Below are 25,932 nucleotides of genomic sequence, written 5' to 3'. Positions count from 1 at the left end.
CAGATGGAGCGCCTTCCATGGTTGGTCGAATCAAAGGATTTGCAACGCTACTTGAAAACTTTTTAGGAAGAAATGTTTTCAAATTCCATTGTATAATCCACCAAGAAGCGTTATGTGCCAAGGATCTCGATCTATCCTCGGTGATTGAGCCTGTATCGCGGTGTATCAATAAAATACATGCTCGAGCTAGTAATCGACGACGATTCCGAGAACTTTTTCAGGAAGAAACGGAGGAGGCAGGTGAATTATTCCTTTATTGCAGTGTTCGATGGTTGTCCAAAGGCAATGCACTGGCAAGATTTTGGAATTTGAAAGAGTGTGTTTTGCAATTTTTGGAGGAGAATGAGGAATTGCCAAACGAGTGCTCTCTGTTAAAAAATAAAGACTGGCTATGGGATTTAGCTTTCCTTGCGGACATAATGGGACATTTGAACATATTAAATTTAAGATTACAAGGAAAAGATTGTATTTTTCCAACCTTAGTTAGCCACGTAAGCTCGTTCAAAAACAAAATATCACTTTTTTATTCAGATTTTAATGAAGAAAAACTCACTCATTTTAAATTCATGAAGGAATTAGCCATCAAATTAAATAATGTTCCAAATTACGATAAGTTTAAAAATTTAATGTCAAGTCTTCAAAGCTCATTTATTACGAGATTTCAGGATTTCCAGGAGGAAAATAAAAATATTCAACTTTTCACAAATCCTTTTTCCATTTCACTTAAAGACGTTGAAAATTATCCGCCGGAATTCCAAATGGAAGTAATAGATTTGCAAAGTAATATTTTGTTGAAAAATAAACATAACGAGCTTGTTTCAAGTACAAGTAATTCAAATTATATTGAATTTTGGAAATACGTTTCCACAGATGATTTTCCATATCTTCACAATTTTGCTTTGCGGTATTGTTGTCGTTTTGGTTCGACGTATGTTTGTGAAGAAATGTTTTCAATTATGAATGTTATTAAATCACAATATCGTTCAAAATTAACCAATAATCATTTGAAAAATCTAATTTTATTAGCTGTAACAAAAATTGACCCCAACATTCAAGATTTAATTAAGAAAATTCAGATTCACAAGCCACATTAACCACATCAACCATAAACATGTACTGTACTATGTACTAGTAATAAATTAATAAACAATCTCGAGTAGTTGATAATTATATTTTTTTACTATTTAAAATAAAAAAAAAGTCGTAGAAAAAGTATAGTATTCTACTCGCATGTAATGGCTATTACTCACTCTGATGAATTACGACACTCGCTTTCGATCGTGTCGCAAACTTCATCATCGTGAGTAGTAGCCATCATTACATGCTCGTGGAATAATATACTATTGTAGCTACATATATTTTTTGTTATTTCATACAAATTCCACCTACCTATTGAATTTTTTGTTAGAAAATTTTTGGTGGCACGACTAACTTTTCATAAACAGATAGTGGCACACTGTTAAGAAAGTTTGGCCACTCCTGAGCTAGGTCAACACTCGTATAGTAATTGTATGTATAGAGTGTTCTCCCCTGGTCAAACAGATTGTTTAGGAGTGTAAGTACTACTCCACTTGCCACCGATTGACCTTTCTCGTACGCCATTTTTATCACAAAAGCAGTAACTTATCAAGCAAACTATACTTTTTACGAAAACAACACACCGCAAGTAACGATAACGTACAACCTACTGCCAAAATTTTCAAGTTATGACTAGTTCCAGCCTGAAACAAATGCCGGACACGTGATTTACAGTTTGCTTACGGTGTTGCTAGGGATGGATCCGCGTAGTGATGTTGAAAAAGTAACTATTCGTTACAAAGTACTCGTTACTTACGAATACCGAAAGTAACGATTACTATACAAAGAGGCAAATCGTTACTTTGATTACTCTGATTACTTCCGACTTCGTTTTCGTATCAATCGTACCAAAACAGCCGTATTGTATCTACAACCGATTGATATCGGGCGGGACCGGTATTCCACGAGTGACGACGAGTGTTATCGGTATGCAGAGGGCACAGATTACAGATGCCACCCTTGCCATAGATGTTCAACAGATAATTTTATGATGACCACTTTAAAGATTTTGGGACTAATGTACCCGAACCACCCTGAACTATTTACAAACTAAATAAAAAATTAGGTATACACATATTTAAAAATCTTGAAACAGCAGAATTTAACTTATTTTGCTCTTTGTAACTTCATTATTTATACTGAAATCTTAGTATTTCGAGATAATTAAAGAACATTAAAAATTTTCTCGTTGTTAAAATTAATTGCTTCAATATCCGAAATAACAATTTTATTTCCAAGTTTGGTTAAAGAGCACAGAAGAAATTAAATCCTTTTCAGATGAATGTGTACCGTTTTGGATAGACATTCAAAATTTAAAATTAGGAGATGGAATACAAATGTTCAACACTAACTAACAACTTTTGTGTTTAACCGGCTTTGTATTCCTTATTCGTCAGCCAATGTCGAAAAAATTTAGTCCGGAAAAAATGTGGAAATGATAATGTTTCTACACTATACCTAATCAAAAAGTTTAATTTTACATGCATGACATTGTTTTTATTTATTTTGTTGTTTCATTATAATATATTCTTCTTAAAGTGCCTTCTCCTCAATGGATGTTGGCTGGCTACTACAATTGCAAACTGTTGTCTGTCTTCAGCTGTTCTTATTAGCTGTTCAAAATTTAACCCTGTTCATTCTCTTTCTCTCGATCTTTCCTTTCACTAATAGTTGAGCATATTGGTACTTATTGTTTCTCAGTATGTCGCCTAGGTATGATGTTTTTCTAAATCTAGATCTAAAATCCTAATACATAGATATTTGCACGGGCCGAAAAAAGTTTAGTAGATTTTATAGAAAAAGTCATGTTTTGTTTTTTTTTATCATTTTTAACATAATAAATTTCATATAAATATTCGGGCATTTAACCATCTCTTATTTTACATATCACATCATTTTTATCCCTTACAGATCGGTGAAGGTCGTTGTTATATCGGATCTTATATACATACTTACTAATACAAATACAAAATATATACTGAGAAATGCGATTCTCGATATGATTACCGGTACTCAAATACAAAAGTAATCATAGTAATCAAAGTATCCTACTAATACTAATACAAAATATGTACATACTGAGAAATGCGATTCTCGATATGATTACCGGTACTCAAATACAAAAGTAATCAAAGTAACGAATACTGTAAATGATTACTTTATACAAAAGTAACGATTTGTAACGAATACTCGAAAGTAACTATAATCAACATCACTAGATCCGCGTTGGATACACGCGGCCACAATAATAAAATAGGCTTATTGTGGCCGCGTGTATCCAATGCGGATACATACTAAAAATTACGTCATATAACAACCAAATCAGGTTTTTACATGTTTTTCTTAAACTGGCATACTAAGACCATATTTTATATTTGTTTTCTTAATTTTGACAACTTCGGCCTGTGGAACCCTATTTTTGTGTTACCATAGTGGCACTCAATGTGTTAAACACACAAACACACAAACACTTTTAAGAAAGGCAGAAGATAGAGACGAATTTGCAATGGTTGTAGCCAGTCTTCATTAGTGGAGACGGCACTAGAAGAAGAAGAAGAAAGTACACTTCATGTTGTTACATTAATTATTGTTTCTTATTTTTTAGGTTGTATATATGTACCAGTAAAAAAGTCATTAGTGACATATCAAAATAAGACGCATCTAGAGTTTCTGCTTAACCAACCGTGTGCTTCTGATAATAGCTTTAACAGAACGCTTTTCGAGTTAGAATGTGATAATATACAGAATAATGATCATTTCATAGTAAAGAAAATAGTATCCTGCACTTTAATTGTTTCACTTAGGACAAACAAAGCATGTAGTAATCAGGTAATTATAATTATTGTTTATTGTTGAAGTAGAGCTTATATTTCATTGTTCGGTTCAGTGATGATCCATCATCCCCATACGTACGTTTCGGTCTTTCCAGACCTCCTCAGTGAGAGGCTTACACGAACTCCTCTGAATCGAAACGAAACCAAACTGTCTATTTGATGGCTTCATTGGTTATGAACCATGGAACTCCCAGTATTGTTCTGAATATTTTGGATTGAAATCTTTTTTATTAAAAATAAAAATGTATACCATTTTTATTCATTCAGTTGCGGTGCGAAACCAAAACTGTCTTAATTTTTACTCAGATCAGAGAGTGCAGCCAGCACTCTTATCGACGATTTCACCTCTTGTTAGAGGTTCATCAGAGACTGCATAGGCTGCTTTTCTCTGGCCCAGGTAAAAATCTTCGACATATCCATCTCCCACCGCAACTGACGAGATGGTAGTAGGTGCCTAGCGGCATCTGCTAAATAAAAGACTAAGTTTTTCAACCTAATAAAAATATTTGTAAATTAAATATTTTTAAAAGATTTTTAATTGAAAAACTTTATTGGCCCATTTCCTGGTGACAACCTCCAAGGCTTCTACAATATGCAAGCCAAATGGATGCTGCAGTGAAGACTAACCTACTACCACTCGTCAGTTGCGGTGGGAGATGGATATGTCGAAGATTTTTACCTGGGCCAGAGAAAAGCAGCCTATGCAGTCTCTGATGAACCTCTAACAAGAGGTGAAATCGTCGATAAGAGTGCTGGCTGCACTCTCTGATCTGAGTAAAAATTAAGACAGTTTTGGTTTCGCACCGCAACTGAATGAATAAAAATGGTATACATTTTTATTTTTATTTTTTTTTATTTTTATATTAGTATTACTCCTATAGAGTAACTAGGTCCATTTTCCGTTGGAGCTTTACCACGCTGCAGACGGGGGTTGTGAATTGCATAGTGTAGAATTCCTTCCCTTTAGTCTTCACTGCAGCATCCATTTGGCTTGCATATTGTAGAAGCCTTGGAGGTTGTCACCAGGAAATGGGCCAATAAAGTTTTTCAATTAAAAATCTTTTAAAAATATTTAATTTACAAATATTTTTATTAGGTTGAAAAACTTACGTCTTTTTTTTTTTTCTTTTTTATTACTTTCTAGCCTAGCCCATAAGTCCAAACTGGTTTCAGGATGGATTTGTAGATTAATATTTTATTTTCGGTTGATAATATTGATTTTCTGTCTAACAACAAATACATGTTCATTAACTTATGACTCAGTTGTTTTTGCTTAGTAAATATATGCTTCTTTTAGTTTAATCTTCTGTCCAAGCACATATATACCTAGATTTTTGACTTCAACCCCGTGTAGGATTCCTTTACTGTTTAAGTATACGGTCTGACAAGTTTCCTTACTCATGGTAAATGTTAGGTGTAGTGATTTGTATTTATTTTGACTCTCCATTGTTGTATTTTATTAAAGTTATTTTGTAGGATGTCTGAGGTTATTTTGTAATTTTTGTTAGATAATAATATTGCCGTATCATCCGCAAATGTGGCTGTGATGATATTTGTAGCTGTCGGTAGGTAGGTTAGCAGTGAATATAATAGTGAATTATATAGTTAGCAGTGAATAGAATTTGTTGTATGCTTGTGTATTTATTCTCATACTTTACCTGGAAGTTTCTGTTGATGATAGAGGACTTTAAGATTATATAGTAATTTGTTGGTTAATTTACCCACTTAAATTTTTTAATTTCTTTAACTAGGTTAATTGGTTAATTAACTTTAGTTAATTATTTTATACATATTTTAGAATCAAGTAGTACCTGTGGAATTAGACACTGGAACTCAAGAGAAGCATGATAAGACATTCCCTATTGAACATATTCCTGATGAGATAGACAAATATGACACAGTTGAAGAATCTTCTAATCCAGTAGTTCAATATACTAATTATTGTGTCATAACAAATCCGTATACTGATTATACTTTCAACATAAGCAGGCTTAATCTAAACGTAAGTTTATTAAACTTGATATAATTAAATCATATAAAAAATTAGGTTACAAATTTGCATAATATATTCACCATATAATTAATTAAAATTTATAATGTGGATTATACTGCATTTCTTCAAATGTAGCAATCCTTCTGTACCAATCATTACTAGATTATGATGAAAAGATTACTACAATATTTTATAAAATGTATATCAGAACGTTTTAGAACTAAAAAGTTCATCATCAAAGCTGTTTACAGGTTTTTGAAACGCGTGAGCCACCAAGATAGTGGATGAAAACTTTTAAATGTTATAATATTATAGTATGTTTATATTATATTAACCTAATACATATGTATGTTTAAAATATTCCTAGGTATAACATCAAATATCACAGAACTTCCAACGAGACGTGGGCTGCTTTGTCCAGAGGTTGGATCCTCACATTATGAACAGTAACTAGCAACTGACTTGAGTTGCTAATTACTATATCGAGTTATAGCAGTGGCGGCTCGTGACAATTTCAGTTGGTGCGGCCTGGGCCGCATATAATTTTGACGAAATTACAATAAGAAAAATGAAGAATGAAAAACATAGCTCAAAAAAATATATATATTGAGGTACTGTACTGAGCTGACCCAATAACACGCACACACACACATACTCGTACAACCCCAGTCTCGAGGGATATGTGTGTTCCGATGGAACGGTGGGACCCACATGTCCGAAGATCAAACCGGTCACACTCCGCAATGAAGTGGTACCTATCTGACCCTCAAGCTATACCACCACCTCTCCCCATCGAAGGACATAACAAATGAGGAGGCTTTGTACTGAACGTTACTTTGGATGCCCTAAGTAATGGGATATCCTCTTGTTACTTTATGTGGTTAAGCCACCTGACTTTATGGATAGCTATAAAAGTTTTTCTCCACATTAATGACTTAGTTGTTGTTCGAATTACAACAATACTTAAGAACAAGAGTGTTTGACCAGTGCATACTCCCAATTCTTACATAGGCATGTCAAACATGGACCTTGACCAAAGCAAACATTGATCAAGCCAAATAATGAAAACACAAAGAGCCATGGAGAGAACAATGTTAGGAGTAAAATACAGACAAAAAGTAAAACAACTGGGAAAGAAATAAAACAAAAGTCAAAGACGCAGGACAACATATAGCCATAGGCTAACATGGAGCTTCGCAGGTCATAACGCCAGACAAATGGACAATAGGTTATTTATTTATTTAGCGTATGCCACCTGACACATTTACATATACATATATTTTGTATAAGACAATACATAGGTTCACAAACGTACATCTAACTTATTTACATAGTCTATCGACTCTGGAGTCGCCATCAGGAAATCCTCTGACCTGTCATGATATAATCTTGTGGGACACTGTTCTGTGACGTGATAGATGGTTTGTGGTTGTCCACAGTCACAGAGTGGGGATGGTCGTTTACCCCATTTGTGCATCATGTAACCACATCTGCCGTGTTGGGTTCTGATTCGGTTCAGCATAGACCATGTGTTGCGTGGTAAGTCGAAGCCTGGTGATTTTTGTGTGATGCAGGGCAAGTTGCTATTTTGTTGTTCCATCCATTCTCGAGTCCATGTTGTCGTTAAATTGAACTCACCCTCCACAGCAACCTTTGCTGTTTTTATTGGTGGTCGTCTGGAGCGTAGACGGTTACCGTTGGCGGCATCTATATCTTGATGGATTGGCAGGTTCTCGTTATCTACTATCTTTCTGTACTCACTAGTGAGTGCGTGTATGCGTCGTAGTTTAGGTGGTGGAATGTGGCCCAGTACTGGGAGACATTGCGTAGGGGTGGATTTGATAACTCCAGCTATCATTCTCATTGTATTATTCAATTGCGCATCTACTTTGTGTATATGTGGGCTGTTAAGCCATGCTGAAGAGCAGTATTCCGCAGTTGAGAAGACTAGGCCCAGGGCAGATGATCGCAAGGTGGAAGCCAATGCTCCCCATGTTGTGCCGCACAGCTTCTGGATGATGTTGTTTCTGGATTTGAGTTTTTCCGCTGTTTTGTCAGATATTCCTTGAATGATAGGGTTCTGTCAAGAGTCATCCCAAGGTACTTTGGTGTTTTATTGTAGGCGAGTGTGGTGTTTTAGGACACTAAGTTGCGGACAATAGGTGGAATACTACGATACAACAATGGAGACCATGGGCAGGAAAGAGAGCAAGAGGATGACCCTAGATGAGATGAAGAGATGCCATTAAAAAGATAGGAGGAACGCACTGGAAACAGAAGCACTAAACAGAAACGAATGGAGGAAACTGGGGGAGGCCTAGGTTCAAAATTGGACGAATTAAAGGTCAAAAGAAGAACGAATGACTTAGTTTATTTATTACTTAATCTTTTATTTATTTATTACACCTAATCGTTTAATTTCATTCGTTTCCTCTATCCGTAACGTATAAAAAGGACTTTGTAATAAATAGTCTACTTTGTTCATTTTAAATTAACGTTATCACAGCGTATTAACTACACAGAAGGGCCACACAAAACGGGCCTCTAAACATCTTATACGGCCTGCCTAGGATGATTGACGACAGCGAAGAACATGCAATGCAATACAGCCGGTACCTACGTGACTGCAACGACTAGTCAAAGAAATAATACTGTTTGGAGCAAGGGCCAGGGTAAACGGGCCCATCGGACGGTTCTATGCGGCCAGTGCAGCGCATGGTGACAATTATTAATAGAGAAGACTTCTACTTAGTACGGTGCGTGATTGTGCATTATATTATTTTTATATCACGAGAAAAAACTATATGCATGAGCAAATAAATTATTTAATGCATATTTATACAAAATATTACATAATAGAATCGTAACTAAAAATTTACATATATTACATATTTTTTGGTGGGGCCCGGCCCCTCTGGCACCTAAGGACGCTCCGCCACTGGCAGATAGTACGCTATGGGCGAGGCCGAATGTTATAATCTTTCTTCTTCGTTTGCGAAATTCCTTATGCCCCTCAGGAGCGTCGGAGGTTTTATTCATCCTCTATCCATATCTTCAATTTCTTGCGGTCCTTTGCTAACACTTTCATTTGTTGATATGTTTTTCCTTTTTCCTGTCCAATTTTTGTAATCTGATCGATCCATCTTTTCCTTGGCCTCCCTTTCCTTCTTTTACCATATCTTTTTGATTCCATCACCTGCTTTGGTAGTCTTCCCTGGTCCATTCTCTTAATGTGTCCATATACATGTGTGATATAATCTTTAATTAAACAAATAATTATTTTTAGATATCATCTTCGGTGTGTCCTGATAAATCTTTTAATGAAGAGTCTCAGGTAGTATCTTTGACCTACGAAACTTCAAATATTTGTTATAATAAAGGTAAGTCTTACTGTCAGCTGTCAATGAATCTTTAAAAACATAATATCACAACACATAGTTTCAAAAGCCATTCATTACCCCTCTTATTCACAATTTTTACACTTATATATTATTTAATTGGCCTTTTTATATTAAAAAAATGTTTTTTTGGTTTTTTATTTTATTTAAATACCCATTTAATTGACCTGGTTTTGCCAAGGTGTAAACATTTAAAAAGTTTATTCTGGTAAAATTTTTGAAAACGTGATTTATAATGAATCATAATTTAATTTCGACCATATCAAAATTATTATTATTACATACATTATAATAATACATTTTAATAAGAAATAAAATTTTTTAGTTTTTACTTTTTTTATTCATTAAAAAACAGTATCTCTTTTAAACCAAAAACTATGTTAATGATATATTTTTTTATGAATAACCTATAACAGTAGTTTCTGAAAATAGTTAATAATAGCGAAAATTTTGGGGCGATGCATAACTTTTGAAACCATGTGTATTATCACGTATCACGTACTGAAAATTATATGTGCTGATATCACTTTACACAGATTACACAAGAGCTCTTTTTTAAAAATATTATATACAACATCGACGCCAACTTTTATTGAGAAAGGTGAAGATTTCATGTTGAATGATTTTATATTGCCCAATAATTAATTTAAAACATATAAAAACAAATAATGAGTATTACCTACAGTCGGAAAAATGAAAGAGTACCCATGAACGATCATATCAAGCACATATTTTGTATTTGCTGCCTTTTTCTATAAATAACAAACGAGAGAGATAGATTATTAAGTGTTGTCTACTAAGCAAAAACGTTTTCCAAGACGTTTTCCAGTTATATATTTATAATTGACAGAGTGAGACGGCGTGACGGCGATACAATTGTTCAACGTAGTTATATTAATTTAGTAGAAAATTTAAACTAACACTTGACTATTCCTGTACTTCTAATGTCATTCTTAGAAAAAAATTTAACATCAGTAGAGATAATGATTGTATAAACTACTATTCGAGTAATCGTGCTGGTCAACTATAATCTGACAGATTCAATTTGTGTCACTTTGACAGTGAAACTGTGTTAGGTTCGGTAGCGTTTATAAATTTTAATAATCAGTCGTATTTACTTGAATAAACTCACTTCTTTTAAAAGCTATTTTGATATTAAATTGTATTTTTGGTTTGGTAACTATTTATTTCATTAAAATAAGTCAATAAAATTTGTAAATAATCATCTGTCAATATGGTTAACTTATGTCTATGAGTTAGCCAAACGTGTACATATTACTCTGATTTTTCAATCATGGTGTATAAAATTAGAGATTAGTATATTTTTACGAATGTACATTTATTTGCAGATAATGTCTGGAAAATGATTTGGATACCAAAATGATCTGAATTTGTTAAGTTTACTTTCATTTAAGTCGCTTAATGCAGCTGACATAAACGACAATTTTTAAATTCGTAATACTATATTTTCTTACTCATTAATTTTGTATGATTATTCTATATCAAATAATTAATTACGGTAGTAAAAGTAACATTTATTACCAATAAATATATAGGTATTATCAGAAAAAGAATAATATCACAAAAAATTTTTGACACATTTACGTAGCGAAAAATCGTACGGTGGGGTAGTAGTCACATCCGTTTTTTTACAGTATTAACTTAGTTTAGACGTTGTTTTGACTAGAAATTTTTGATTTGATTCGTATGCATATCATCGATGACGCATGGGTATTCTTTCATTTTTCCTACTGTACTTGTTTCAAATGTATGTGCGCTCAGCGTTTGACATTGAAAACACCCTCAAAGCTAGTTCAGCCAAAATCCACAAGAGGTCGTAGTTGTGACTTAACATCAAGAATACAAACCGGTCATTTTAAGAGGTTTAGTTAGTGTAAAAGATTATTTCATGAATAAAACTGTTCAAAACAACAATTTTATTAATCACGTTATTGATATTATCTTCGTTCTGAATATTTGCTAGAATAAACCTGCTCATGTTGTTCACTTTGACAAGTTGTAAAACATTAATTGTGATTAATGTTACTAGAAATTTTGATTTTTGTAGGTTTCTATTGGTCAAAATCTTTGAATGAAATAATTTCTGTTATTTACCTACTATATTGTATGTGCTGGATTATTCTGGCTATATTAAATCAACTATTTTATACTATTTACAATTTGTGTTTTAGATAAAAGGGATTATTTTCAAACCATAGTTGAATTAAGATGCAACGATAAGGTTCGGAAGAATTCCACTGAGGTAAGAAAAAATACAACAAATAATTTTAATGTTTTTTAATTTATTAATTTTTTTTATCTAGACTGGAAAGTGTTTCAAAAAATTTATATATCATGTACCAGAAGCGTGCAAATTGTTGGAGAAGGGAAAAGTTTTTGAGAGTAAAGTCGCAAGTAATGTTAGTGTGGGTGCCATATTAGGTAAGTTTTTCTGTTTCACAATATTCTTCTTCTTTTTGTATATACATGACTCTATTTATTCAATGTGTCTCCAGATAATAGTTCCATCGTTTTCGTGGTCTTCTCACTGATCGTCTTCCTATTGCAGAACCGTCTCTCGCTCTCCTTACTACTCTATTTGTTATCATTCAGCTTATGTGATCATTTCATTCTACTCTTATGTTTCTTAAGCAAGAAACCCATTATGAACGGCCAGTACGGCACAGCACAGGCCGGCCCGTCCAAAAACCCATTTGTAACGGCCAGCGCGGCACGGCACCGGAAAAATGATCATTTGCCATAAATGATAATGTATTTTTATTAATAAAATATATACAGAGAGGGGCTAAATTATCGAATAAATTCATTTTCTCTAAAATGGACGGCTTTGGAAGAAAATACCAAAACAGATCGATTTTTACTTTTAAATTATAATTTTTTGGCATATACAGTGAAACCTCGATTATCCGTCACCTCTGTTAACCGTCAGGGTCCATTAAGTTATATTGTATACACAAGTAAAAATTGAGTCATCAATTCATTTTGTTTGAGCATTGCGATAAGCCAAACGAAATTCATTGAAATGTAGACGTGCAGTTATGCCATCACCGCATTTTTTTATGTAAATAATTTTTGTTCTTATTCAGGGCTCTGGATTAAATTTCAATTTAAATAGGTAATGATAAATGATACCATACTTCTATTTCTATTTTTAGAATCGCAAGCCGAAAATAAAAATGTACATCACACAAATTATTAGTTAATATCTGTGTGTCACCATAACAGTATGATTTTTATTTTTTTAATGTTCTGTAGTTAACCGTCTTCTCGATTATCCGTCATACCCTTGGTCCGGTGCCCTGACGGATAATCGAGGTTCCACTGTATTTCATACTAGAGACGTCATTCATCTGAGCTTAATGATGTAATCGATGATTTTTTTAAATGGGAATAGGGGTTGTGTGGCATCTCATTTGAAAAGGTGTTCAATCCTCTATTCAGTAATATAAACAATAATGGTATACAGGGTAACTAAAACAATAATTTTTAAATTACTTTAATTGACGCAAAAAGAAGAATGTATGTAATTTATTTAACTCAAAATACATTGTACTGCTGTCAGTAAATAGAAAAAAATGTTTATTTCACAAATAAACATTTCGTTTCACTTAAATTAAATCACAAACAGCCTCCCACCTACCTCTTGACAGTTTGAACATTTAATTTAAGCGAAAAGCAATGTTTTTTTGCCAAATAAACATTTTTTTTCTATTTTCTGACATCATTAGAAAGTATTTTGAGTTAAATAAATTGCATACATTCTTCTTTTTTCGTCAATTAATTTAATTAAAAAAGTATTTTTTGGCCACAAATGAGATGCCACACGACCCATATTCCCATTTAAAATAATCAATAGATTACGTCATCACGCTCAGATGGATAACGTCACTAGTATGAAATATATGCCAAAAAATTGTAATTTAAAAATAAAAATCGACGTGTTTCTGGATTTTTCTCCAAAGCCGTCCATTTTAGAGAAAATGATTTTATTCCATAATTTAGCCCATCTCTCTATAGGAGAAAAATGTTATGTATTGTTTTAATTTTAATTTAGAAACGCATCATGTCATCTATGATATATTTTAAAAACTATCGTAAAATAAAAGTTTTTAAAAGACATAAACTACACAATTTTAATGAATATGCATCATGTTAAAAAAACGAATTCATGGTTAAAAGATAATGTACGTACCTGTCCATTGATCAAAATGTTCGGATATTTGTACCCATGCATTGTCCTTTTTCTTGCTATCGTGATAACCTGGGTCCGATGCATCATACAAAAATGGGTATTCTCTGACACTCTCAATTAAAAGTTCGTCCATATTATTTCAAAAGAAACAACGCGCTTTCAATTAAAAAATCAACAATATAATATTTTATAACAATTATGACACACTGGCGCCGACTAGACTGGCCGTTCAGAGGCCGTTCGACTCCAACGGATTTTATTCTACTCGGAGAATTTCGGCCGTTCCGTTTGCGTGCTGGCCTGTGCCGGGCCGGGCTGCGAATTTACAAAACCTATACCATTTCAGTCATGGCAGCGACTGAATTCGAATAGGGTTTGTATGGAGAATATTAGTTACATATCCTATACCATTTCAGTCATGGCAGCGACTGAATTCGAATAGGGTTTGTATGCAGAATATTAGTTACATATCCTATACCATTTCGGACCAGAAATTAACTGTAATGGTGTAGGATTTGAAACCGAATTTTTTTATTATTATTGAGCAAATGTCTATACTGTTTCAGTCATGCAAGTAAAACTAATCAAATATTTACTTAGTGCATTTATTATTATATCATAAAATTTAGATATGTTTTGAAAATTAAAATTAATAATTTATGTATATTTCGATAATATTAAAAATTAAAAACAAATGAGTAATTACTAATCTACGAATTAATATATGTATACAGTATGTCCCTGTAAGTTGGAACCATATGGAAAACAGGTCGATTTTTATTTTTAAATTATAATTTTTTGGCATATATTTCATAGGTACTAGTGACGTCGTCCATCTGAGCGTGATAACGTAATCGATGATTTTTTTAAATAGGAATATGGGTCGTGTGGCACCTCATTTGAAAGGGTGTTCAATTCTCTATTCAGTAATATAAACACAAATATCATTATTTATACAGGGTTTCCAAAAAAACATTTTTTGAATTATATTGATTGACGAAAAAAGAAGAATGTATGCAATTTATTTCAATCAAAATACTTTCTATCGCTGTGAGAAAATAGAAAAAACTGTTTATTTGGCAAATAAACATTGGTTTTTGGCCTAAATTAAATGTTCAAACTGTCAAGAGTTACGTGGGAGGCTGTTTGTGATTTAATTTAAGCAAGACGGAATGTTTATTTGTGAAATAAACATTTTTTTTTTCTATTTATTGATCGCAGTAAAATGTATTTTGAGTTAAATAAATTACATACATTCTTCTTTTTGCGTCAATTAATTTAATTAAAAAATTATTTTTTTGGTCACCTTGTATAAATAATGATATTATTGTTTATATTACTGAACAGAGAATTGAACGCACTTTCAAATTAGTTGCCACACGATCCTAGTCCCATTTAACAAAATCATCTATTACGTTATCACACTTAGACGGATGACGTCACTAGTATGAAATATATGGAAAAATTGTAATTTAAAAATAAAATCGACCTGTTTCGGGATTTTTTCCTAAGTCGTCCATTTTAGATAAAATGAATTTATTCGATAATTTAGCCCCTCTCTGTATGAAGATACTTTACTTGACAGAAATTCATATTTTTTGACATCTCTCATATACTATTAATAAAACTTAATATCAGATGATTGCATCTTCGGTTTTAGACCATGCAGAACTTTTTAGGAAGAATATCTTTTTTGCGTAAAATCGTTAATAAAAATTTTTTCCATATGGTTCCAACTTATAGAGACATACTGTATATATTCATACATTAGTAATTATTCATTTGTTTTTAATCTTTAATATTATCCAAATATGTATATACTATTCATTTTAATTTTCAAAACATATCTAAATTTTATGATATAATAATAAATCCACTTAGTAAATATTTGATTAGTTTTACGTACATGACTGAAACAGTATAGACATTTGCTCAATAATAATCAAAAATTTCGTTTGATAATCCTACACCAATACAGTTAATTTCTAGATCGAAATAGTATAGGATATGTAACTAATATTCTGCATACAAACCCTATTCGAATTCAGTCGCTGCCATGACTGAAATGGTATAGGTTTTGTAAATTCGCGGCCGGGCTGGCTGCTCATAATGGGTTACGTTGCATTTAAAACTATACAAATGAATTTGGACTGTCCTGTGCCGTGCCGGGCTGTGCCGTGCTGGCTGTTCATAATGGGTTTCTTGCTTACCCAGTTATTAAAGTTGTCCACCTTGCATCTCCGTTGTATATCTGTACTTCTAGCTCTGTCCCATAGAGTCTTACCATCGATTTTTCGAAGGGTTTTCAACTTCGCTGTTTCGAGCAATCTTTTTGGCCTCTCTGTGTCGGGTCGTCTTTCTGCCGCGTATTTCATTATTAGTCTGATGACTGTTTTGTAAATTCTGCCTTTCATTTCTTTTCCGATATTTTTATTTGCTCTATTTACTTGATCTTCCAGTTCTGATTCGAACTTTCCGTAACTAGATAGTGTGATGACTAAATATTTAACTCCATCAATTGTTCTATTATCCAGCTCCAATTTACATATTATTGGATTTGCTGTTATACCGATGCATTTTGTCTTTTTTGGGGAACTTAACATGGTAAATATTCTGGCAGTTGTATTAAATTGGTGCAGCATAGGTTGTAAATCATCTTCACTTTGAGAGATTAGTAGGTTTGTTCCAACACAACGAGAAACCGTCCATGTAACGATCACCGTCCTGCGCATTACCATGGAACGTATTATTTCGTTCCCATGGAACCCATGGAACGTTAATTTTATAGAAACGTGATCGTTACATGATGGTTCTTCGTCGTGTTGGAACAAACCTACAGGGTGATTGATTAGTGTGAGGAAGCTCAGTAGATCTGTTATAGTAAAAATTACAAAAAAAAGTTATTAACAAAAATTGTAGGCAGCTTTAAACTCCACATTTTAAAATTAGTTAAAATCTTACAGGGTTCCATAAGATGGTGGCAGACCAAACTTATGTTTTTTTAAATGGAACTCCCTGTATTTTATTTTAAATTTGAAATCTGCTTCATTTCCACATCACAAAAATGTAAAGTTTTATTATGTTGTACCGGGTATTTCAAAAGTTATAACCAATGTTACCTGAAAATCGTATCAAGTTAACTCCCTGTATAATTAAAAAGGAGTATAGGAACATTGACCTATTGCAACCATAGTTTTTTAATAATTGTCAAAAATTATAAAACATATTCGTTTTCATAATATTCGTTAAATCAAATACAGGGTAAGTCAAAATGCAAGTACATTATTTTCTTGGTAATTTTAAATAGAACACCCTGTATTTTATATCTCTATCGAAAAGTACTACTATCGTACTTCAAATTTTATGAAGTACTCCCTATACCTAAAGTTATCAGTTTTCTAGATATTTTTATTTTTCCATCAAAGTATTAATTTGGTAGATATTTTAACGTTTACCAATAATTATTGTGAGTTGGTCATGATTGATTTGTCAGAAACTGACAGTTTGACCTTATTGTTTATTAATTCAGTAACGAAATAACGACACAGAAAAGAAAACAATTTATTTCAAATAAAATTTATAAAAAATAAACGACGGAAAATTAAAAAAAATACACATAGAAAAATAAAAAACAACAGTAATCTTACTTAAGGAAGGTGTTCAAAATGACCTCTAAAAAAATCTATGCATACTTGAAAGCGGTCATTGAAAGAGTTGTTTACATTATTACGCATTTGTAAAGAAATTTTTTGAAATGCAATTCGGATTCTATTTTTCATATCATCTCTTGTTGTTGGAGGTATTTTATATACTTCGTTCTTAACGTAACCCCCCAAAAATGAGTCCATTTTATTGAAATCTGGTGACCTTGGGGGCCACCTTACCGGTCCATCCCTTCCGATCCATCTTTCACCAAACTGATCATTCAGTTCACCACGTACTAATTCATTGTGGTGCGCAGGAGCACCGTCATGTAGAAACCACATTTGTTCACGTATATTAAGTGGAACCTCTTCTAGTAATATCGGTAACTGATTTACGATAAAATCTAAGTAAATCTAACCTTTTAAGTTATCTTCAAAAAAATATGGTCCCACTACATGGTTACCGACGATACTTTCCCACACATTTAGAGACCATCTTGTTTTACTATGTATTACTATGTGGTATGGATTACTTGTTGAATAGTTCCTAGTGAAAGTTATGTCTATTAACAGAACCGTTTCGATGGAATGTAGCTTCATCACCAAATAGGACATAATCAAAAAAATCTCTGCTCATTAATTTTTTCTAAGTCCCATTTATAAAGTACTATTCGTTTGTGCTATTCGTTGCTATGTTCTTGATCAATTCAAGCTGATAGTAATGAATTTTTATTGCATTCCCCCAAAATCCCGATCATATCTACCATTTCATCAGTAGTAAAATTCATTATTGCTAATTTAAATTGAATTAATTACTGAATTACTAAATAATAATTGTTGCTAATTTACGGTGTACCCCAATACTGAGTTAATAAACAATAATGTCAAACTGTCAGTTTCTGACAAATCAATCATGGCCAACTCACAATAATTATTGGTAAACGTTAAAATATCTACCAAATTAATACTTTGATGGAAAAATAAAAATATCTAGAAAACTGATAACTTTAGGTATAGGGAGTACTTCATAAAATTTGAAGTACGATAGTAGTACTTTTCGATAGAGATATAAAATACAGGGTGTTCTATTTAAAATTACCAAGAAAATAATGTACTTGCATTTTGACTTACCCTGTATTTGATTTAACCAATATTATGAAAAAGAGTATGATTTATAATTTTTAATAATTATTAAAAAACTATGGTTGCAATAGATCAATGTTCCTATACTCCTTTTTAATTATACAGGGAGTTAAACTTGATACGATTTTCAGGTAATATTGGTTATAACTTTTTAAATACCCAGTATAACATAATAAAATTTTACATTTTTGTGATGTGGAAGTGAAGCAGATTTCAAATTTAAAATAAAATATAGGGTGTTCCATTTAAAAAAACATAATTTTGTTCTGCCACCATCTTATGGAACACCCTGTAAGATTGTAACTAATTTTAAAATGTGTAGTTTAAAGCTGCCTACAATTTTTGTTAATAACTTTTTTTTGTAATTTTTACTATAACAGATCTACTGAGCTTCCTCACACCAATCAATCACCCTGTATAATTGCATCGTCTACATAGCAAATTATTTAAGTTGTTTTTCTCTCATTTGGTATCCTTTTTTTATTATGTCATCCACAAAGAGGCCTTTGATTCGTCTACTACTTTTACTTCGTTCTACTTTTACTTTGACTGTGTTGTTCTGGTAGATACAGTTGAGTCCGCGAGTCTTTACCCGTGCGTCATTAATACCTGGCGAGATAAAACACATACTTTTTATCTAGCATCACTCTCTTCCACGCATGAAACTCATGACAAACCAGCTGCCGTTTGTTATTAAGTAAAAACACATGTTATTTTTATGAACCATCTAGACTCAGTGCATTGAAAAGAGATAGGTACAAAAAAAGACGATTCGGTATGTTTTCATATTTTAAGCACAATTTGTTTGACGTTTCTGCTTTGTTTACTTTTGTGGCCCTCAGTCAGTTGAATTTTTTGCGGTTTTTGTCGAATTTTAGCGTTTTAAAGTTTCTTTATATTACACAAACAGTTGTTTTCACAACTAATTTTATACTGGGCTTTGAAATTTTAAGGTAAATAATTTTATTTTGGCAATTAATATTTAAAACATACAAAGCTAACGTCATTCACACAGTAAGGAAATGATTGTGTTTAGATTTTCGTCAAAGTGAATAAAATAACAAAAATAAAATATGTTATTGAACTTTTTATAAATTGTTTATTTATTTATTAATCAATAATAATAAAAGAATTTATTAAGCTACTTCAAATGTAGCTGTAATTATGCACAAAAATTTTTAAGTAAAACTTACATTTGACATTCTATATATTTGATAACGTCAAATTTTATAATAAAACCCGTAATCGGAACAGTAGACACTTTCTGTCAGTTGCGTGAAATATTTTTCCGACTTATTTCGTATGCTTTAAATGGTGACGCACGGGTAAAGACTCGCGGACTCAACTGTAGTTTCGATCGTTTTGATTGTTCCTAGAGGTATCTCTAGAACGAGAGGTCTGTTATCACTGTGGTTGTTAATTTTAGGGCCGGTTGTTCGAACGCTAATCAAAAATGGAATTAACTGATCATTATCAAATATTTTATTACTATCAACTTTGATTGGGTTGCTTCTTTTTTTATGGTGCCTATCCGTTACGGATGTTGGACACTAACATGGCTATTCTGACTTTGTTGACTGCTGCCCTAAAAAGTCCGGTAGTGGTTAAGTTAAACCTCTTTTCCTATGCACTTTACCTTGAAGTATGGTCCGAAGTAGGTCATATCGTTGTTCATTGCGCATTATATGGCCCAGGTATTCCAGTTTGCGACGTTTTATGGTTACGACTAGTTCGCGCTCTTTACCCATTCTATGTAGAACTTCTTCGTTGGTAACTCTGTCTATCCAGGAAATCCTCAACATGCGTCTATAGCACCACATCTCAAATACTTCGAGTCTCTTCAGTGATGCTTCAGTTAAGGTCCATGACTCCACGCCATATAAAAGAACGGAGAATACGTAACATTTTAGTAAACGAACCTTTATTTCCAATTTTATATCGTGGCTGTTAAAGATTTTTTTCATTTTGACGAAAGCTGATCTTGCCTTCTCGATTCTTATCTTAATTTCCGTCGATTGGTCCCACTGTTCATTTAAGTTTGCACTCAAATAACAGAAGTTGGGGATTTGTGTTATAGGTTGTTGGTTAACTAGTAATTGACCAGGTGGTATCCTATTTTTGCTTATAACCATGTATTTGGTTTTTTTTATGTTAAAATCAAGCCTAAGCCTGCTACTTACTTCTGCCACCCTGGAGACAAGTGTCTGCAGACCTTCAAGACTGTCTGCAAAAATGACAGTATCATCAGCGTATCTTATGTTGTTCAATCGTTCTCCGTTTATAAGTATTCCCCGTCTATGTCCGTTAGCGCTAGGTTCATAATGTGCTCTGAATATGTATTGAACGATAATGGGGACAATATACATCCCTGTCGCACACCTTTTTTATCTTTATGTCGTCTATTAACTGATCCCCTACTCTAACAGCTGCAGTTTGTTCGTAATAGATATTGTTTATTATACGGCGATCTCTGCTGTTAGACCAATTGAATTTAATATTTTCATCAGTTCGTCATGTTTTATTCTATCGAACGCTTTCTGGTAATCAACAAAACACACATATATATCACAATTCACGTCTCTACATCTTTGAAAGAGAACCTGTATTGCAAAAAGTGCCTCTCGAGTACCCAATGCATCCCTGAAGCCGAATTGTGTGTTTGTCATGTGTTCTTCACACTTTTTATATATTCTTTTATGTATAATTTTTAAAAAAGTTTTCAGGAGATGGCTCATAAGGCTTATTATTCGATAATCTTCACATTTTTTGGCATTGAGTTTTTTAGGGATTGTTATAAAAGTTTATCTTAGCCACTGTTGGGGTATTTTTCCACTTTGGTATATATTGTTGAAGATCAAGGTAAGTCTTTTGACTTCGTCTTCATCCATAATTTTCAAAAATTCTGAGTAGAACTCGTCTGGTCCTGCGGCTTTTCCGTCCTTAATATTGTTCATAGCAGCTTCTACTTCCGCTTCGAGAATAGGTGGTCCGGTATCGTCATTTTCATTTTGTGTGATGGTGACATTCCTATCGTCTTCAAATGTTGTTGTCACATAGTTCATCCATGTTGTTTTTGTTTCTTCAATATCAACTATTGGATTTCCTTGAGCGTCTGTTAAGTGTCCCGGCCTTTTTGATTTATAGATGCCCGCTGCTTCTTTGATCTTTTTGTGGAGGTTGAATTAATCGTGTTTACGTTCCAATATCTCGATTTCTTCACACTGTTCTTCGAGATTTCTGTTTTTAGTTTCTCTGACAGCTTTTTTTATCTCTTTGTCTAGAAACTGATATGCAACATAGTCTTTCCGCTTGGATTCTCTTCTTCTGTCCATCATCTGTAATATACCGTCGGTCATCCATGGTTTTTTCTTTTCTGTCTTTTTCGGTCGCATGTATTGGTCTAATATTTCCTTCCCAATGTTTTCTAAGTGGTTTATTTCTGTGTCAACATCATTAACTACTTCTGACTTCGATATGTTGTTCTTCAGATATTCCCGTACTTCTTGCTTTATGTCATCATCTCTCAGTTGTTTGAGATCGTATCTTATAGGATTAGGTTTGTGGATTTTTTTAAATTTCAGACGGAACTTACCGACAAGTGGGTTATGGTCTGACTTAATATCTGCACCAGGGTAGGTTTTCACTGATGTTATTGAGTTTTTGAATCTTTTATTCATTAAAATATAGTCAATCTGGTTTCTTATCAATTAATTTCAGTCAATTATGGGTTGCTTAATTGTCACTAATTGATTAGTTATTATTTGATTGTAATATTTAATATAATATTATTATAATACTATATTATATTAGTTATTGATTAATTGTTGCATAAACGTCAATTTGATTGACGTTTATGCAACGCATCACAATGAATGATTAGTGTTTTACGTGTATTTGATATCTTGATTTGATTCCCATCAAGAAAATTGATTACAATCAACTTAGTGTTGTATTTAATAAATGAATTCCTCTGTAATTCCCCGGGTAAATTTTTTTCTTTTCTAGGTTACATTTTTCTTGGAATAGTTGCACTAGCCATACCAGTATTATTAGGAGCCTTTTGGATATATAAGAAACGTTCCAGGAATAGATGCTATGAGTCATTATTTCAAATGGGTTATCATAGGGTAATGTTAAATCATTAAAAATATTTTATTAATTTAGAATAATTTCACTTCTCGCGACGTCAGATAGTTTGTAATGTGAAAGCTTAAATTCAGTGTTTTTAGGCATATTTCAAATACTACTGGACTCTAAGCAGTGGCGGATCTACGGAGGGGGGAAATAGAGGAAATTCCCCTCTACCCAAAAAGGTCAAAATTCAGAAACTTAAAACCTAGACAGAAAAATTCAACATATAGGTTATTATTTGTGTCTTTTATGTATATGCATTAACAGACAAAAAGCAAACTGGGTAAGAAATAAAACAAAAGTAAGACGCAGGACAACATATTATAGCTAGGCTAAAATGGAGCTTCGCAGGTCATAGTCATAACGCTAGACAAACGGACAATAGGTGGAATACCACGATACAACAATGGAGACCATGGAGAGAAAAGAGAGCAAGAGGACGACCCCAGATGAGATGGGGAGACGACATTAAAAAGATAGGAGGAACGCACTGGAAACAGAAAGCACTAAACAGAAGCGAATGGAAGAAACTGGGGGAAGCCTATGTTCAAAATTGGACGAATTAAAGGCAAAAAGAATGTAGTTTGGATCTTTTTTATGACTTTTAGTTGGGGTTTCATTGAAAGTCCTCCCAGGTACATTTTTAGATCCGCCACTGGCTCTAACAATGCAAATTCCATAGTAACGGGTCAATGGACGTAATAAATTTTATTTATCTCATGATATTCGTAAAAGATGGCAAAAAAAACAACTTCATAGAAACGGGCTTCATGCCTAAATGCAAATATTACATACGTCAGCTGCACTCTCCACCTTCAAAACACATTTTGATAGCCCTTGGGCCCACATATAAAATTATTATTTATGACCACACCATCGACACTTTTTGTACTTGTTATTTGGGTGGAGTCGGCAAATTTGGAGCTTGGCGCATTATGGTAGTGGGGCGTTTGTCTGTCACGATGTTGTCAATTTTATGCAAGAAAAATATTTATAGCCACATTAGTCATTTTATTTTAATCAATGGTTTTTATCATATAAACAACGAAAACAATTTTGTGGGACAAAAATTGGGCCATATGACCCGTCGGACACATTAAATATGTCAAATTTATGAAAATAATACATTTATTATCACATGCCTAATTTTAACAGAATCTACCATAAAACCTTTTTACAATAATGTGGTAACCTTGTCGGACAATTTTCACGTGGCTTATGCGCAGACGGATGCGCCGAAGATGTCAATTTCCTTGAATTTTTTTATTTACAACCATTTTTCCGACAAAAATAGGAGCTTATAGGTAATTATATTCTAAATAAAAAAAAACTAAGTGTCCGAAAAAAATATTGGGGCAAATCGACAGTCGCGCAAAAAAAATTTAATTTTTATTAGTAAACTATACTTTTAAACTATGCTGGGTTCGTGCATCCCTTATCTTAACAACCATTTTTCCGACAAACAATATAAATGAGTCAGATTAAATAAATTATTAGAAGAATTATTTACTTAACAACAGCATTTTTGTTTATATTTAGTAGTATTTTGTATTTTGACAACGACACCCGATTTGGGCGTCGAAACGTTAATAAAATTATTTTTTCAATTTAATTGTAGCTTATTTTCCATATAAATAGTTAATCATAAAAATGCCACAAGGAAATAGCTTCAGAACAAAATTAGTAGGTTACAAGTAATTATATTATTAAACAAAAAATGTAATTGTCTGACAAAAACGTTGGGGCGAACGAACAGAAAACTTAATTCTTTTAGGTTATCGACGTCCTTAAGGCTATGGGTACATAATTCGCAAATATTTTACGTGTATCCCTACTTTTTCTGTCTTTACACGGCAAATTACGTGTAGTAAAATTCACACTGGTGTGGATATATAAACATTACTAGAATGTCATTCTACTTGAAAATGTCATAATTAATTTAAAGAGATGGCTTTTGAATGTTCTTGGATAACTGTTATTTTTATAATTGCAAATTATTAATTCAGTTAATAAATGTGATAATTTTTTCACTAACTATGTTTTCAGTGATTGTAATAATTTATTTGTACAACAAAAACTAATAATCAATCGAGAAAAGAGGAAAAGTGTTAAAGTGATTTTTTAATAATATGTTGTTATTTTGGAACGCTTACAATTTTGAACATCTCTAACAACAAAATACTTGGATCACAGGATATATCTGATGTATTCTCTGCTTGGATCTTTCACAAATAATACACAATAAATAACTTTTTATTAAGTTCACGTCTTAAATCAATTATTTATCAAATACACTATATATCAATAATATTTAATCAATTTCTCAAAATATTCCCGATGCAATGTCAAATATTTAAAATTGTCACTGATTGTCAGTGTCTGACTGACAATATATGCTGACAATATTATATTCGGTTGAGTGCGTTGTAAGACAAAGACAGATTTGGAAAATATTACCACGGCATTGTGTTCATTTTTTTCAAATCCTGAAAAAACCAATAAATATTTTTGAAAAATTTAAACGCAGAATGAAAGACTAAATTATTACCGAGGGCCGAAAGTCCCTTAGAATAAATAAAAAGTTTATTTTGAATGAGATATTTGAATTTAAAAATCACACTAAATTTTCTCTTAGTTTTTTCACCCCTGTAACTTATTAAAATAAACATTGTAGAAGTTCTCAGGGACTTTCGGCCCTCGCTAATAACGTAATCTTTCATTCTGCGTTTAAATTTTTCCAAAATACTTATTAGTTTTCTCAGGATTTGAAAAAAATGAATCCCCATTTGAATAGCATTGCAGCCGAAAATACGTTCCGATCCTCTTAAGAGGTGTCATTGTCAAAAAAATTTTAAAACAGTTTTTCTTGGTTACTTTTGAATCGATTTAGCTGAAAATTGGTACACACACTAAATACAACATTTAAAAAGGCGTGACGTAGAGTTCTACCCAAAATTTCCAAAAAAATTTCCGACGAGAGGGAATATTTGGAAAAATTTTTTGAAAATTTTGGACCCGTTATTTTTGTCCGACAAGTGATCCAATATGCATTACTCATGTAAAAAAAACAGTACAAAATAAAAATGGCATCTGTGGTAATAAATAAAAAAATTTCAGGAAATTGACATCTTCGGTGCGTCCGATTGCGCATATGCCCCGTGAAAATTGTCCGACAAGGTTACCACATTATTGTAAAAAAGTTTTATTGTAGATTCTATTAAAATTAGCCATGTGGTAATAAATTTAATATTTTCATAAATTTGACATATATATTTATAGTCCAGGGCGGATCTGTTTTGAGATGGACGTTGAGAGGTGACTCAAATTTTTTTGCAGAAATTGCTTGAAAATAAATCAAATAATAATATTTGAGTTATCCTCCCTCTCGAAAAGGCCCGGAACATTGTTTAAATAATCAAAATGTCAAAAAATGAAGGAAAAATTCGATTTTTTTCTTCGTTTTTTGATTATAACTTTAAAAGTATTCATTTCCGAGAAA

General features: G+C 32.6%; 1 protein-coding gene across 1 annotated transcript in view; it reads left to right on the top strand.

The window, feature by feature from the left end:
• The window catches only part of LOC126887472 (cation-independent mannose-6-phosphate receptor-like), a 114,799-nt gene that overhangs the window by 76,984 nt on the left and 11,883 nt on the right, over positions 1–25,932 (top strand). Inside the window, exons 13-18 of the mRNA XM_050655022.1 lie at positions 3,683–3,906; positions 5,710–5,913; positions 9,191–9,284; positions 11,495–11,565; positions 11,627–11,744; positions 22,308–22,429. Coding sequence (XP_050510979.1) covers positions 3,683–3,906; positions 5,710–5,913; positions 9,191–9,284; positions 11,495–11,565; positions 11,627–11,744; positions 22,308–22,429 — 833 coding nt within the window. The remainder of the gene's footprint in view (positions 1–3,682; positions 3,907–5,709; positions 5,914–9,190; positions 9,285–11,494; positions 11,566–11,626; positions 11,745–22,307; positions 22,430–25,932) is intronic.

Source organism: Diabrotica virgifera, chromosome 6, assembly GCF_917563875.1.
Source record: "Diabrotica virgifera virgifera chromosome 6, PGI_DIABVI_V3a".
NCBI classification, from domain to species: Eukaryota; Metazoa; Arthropoda; class Insecta; order Coleoptera; family Chrysomelidae; genus Diabrotica; species Diabrotica virgifera.
Note: the sequence above shows the minus strand (reverse complement) of the source record. Positions and strands in the feature narration are given on the sequence as shown.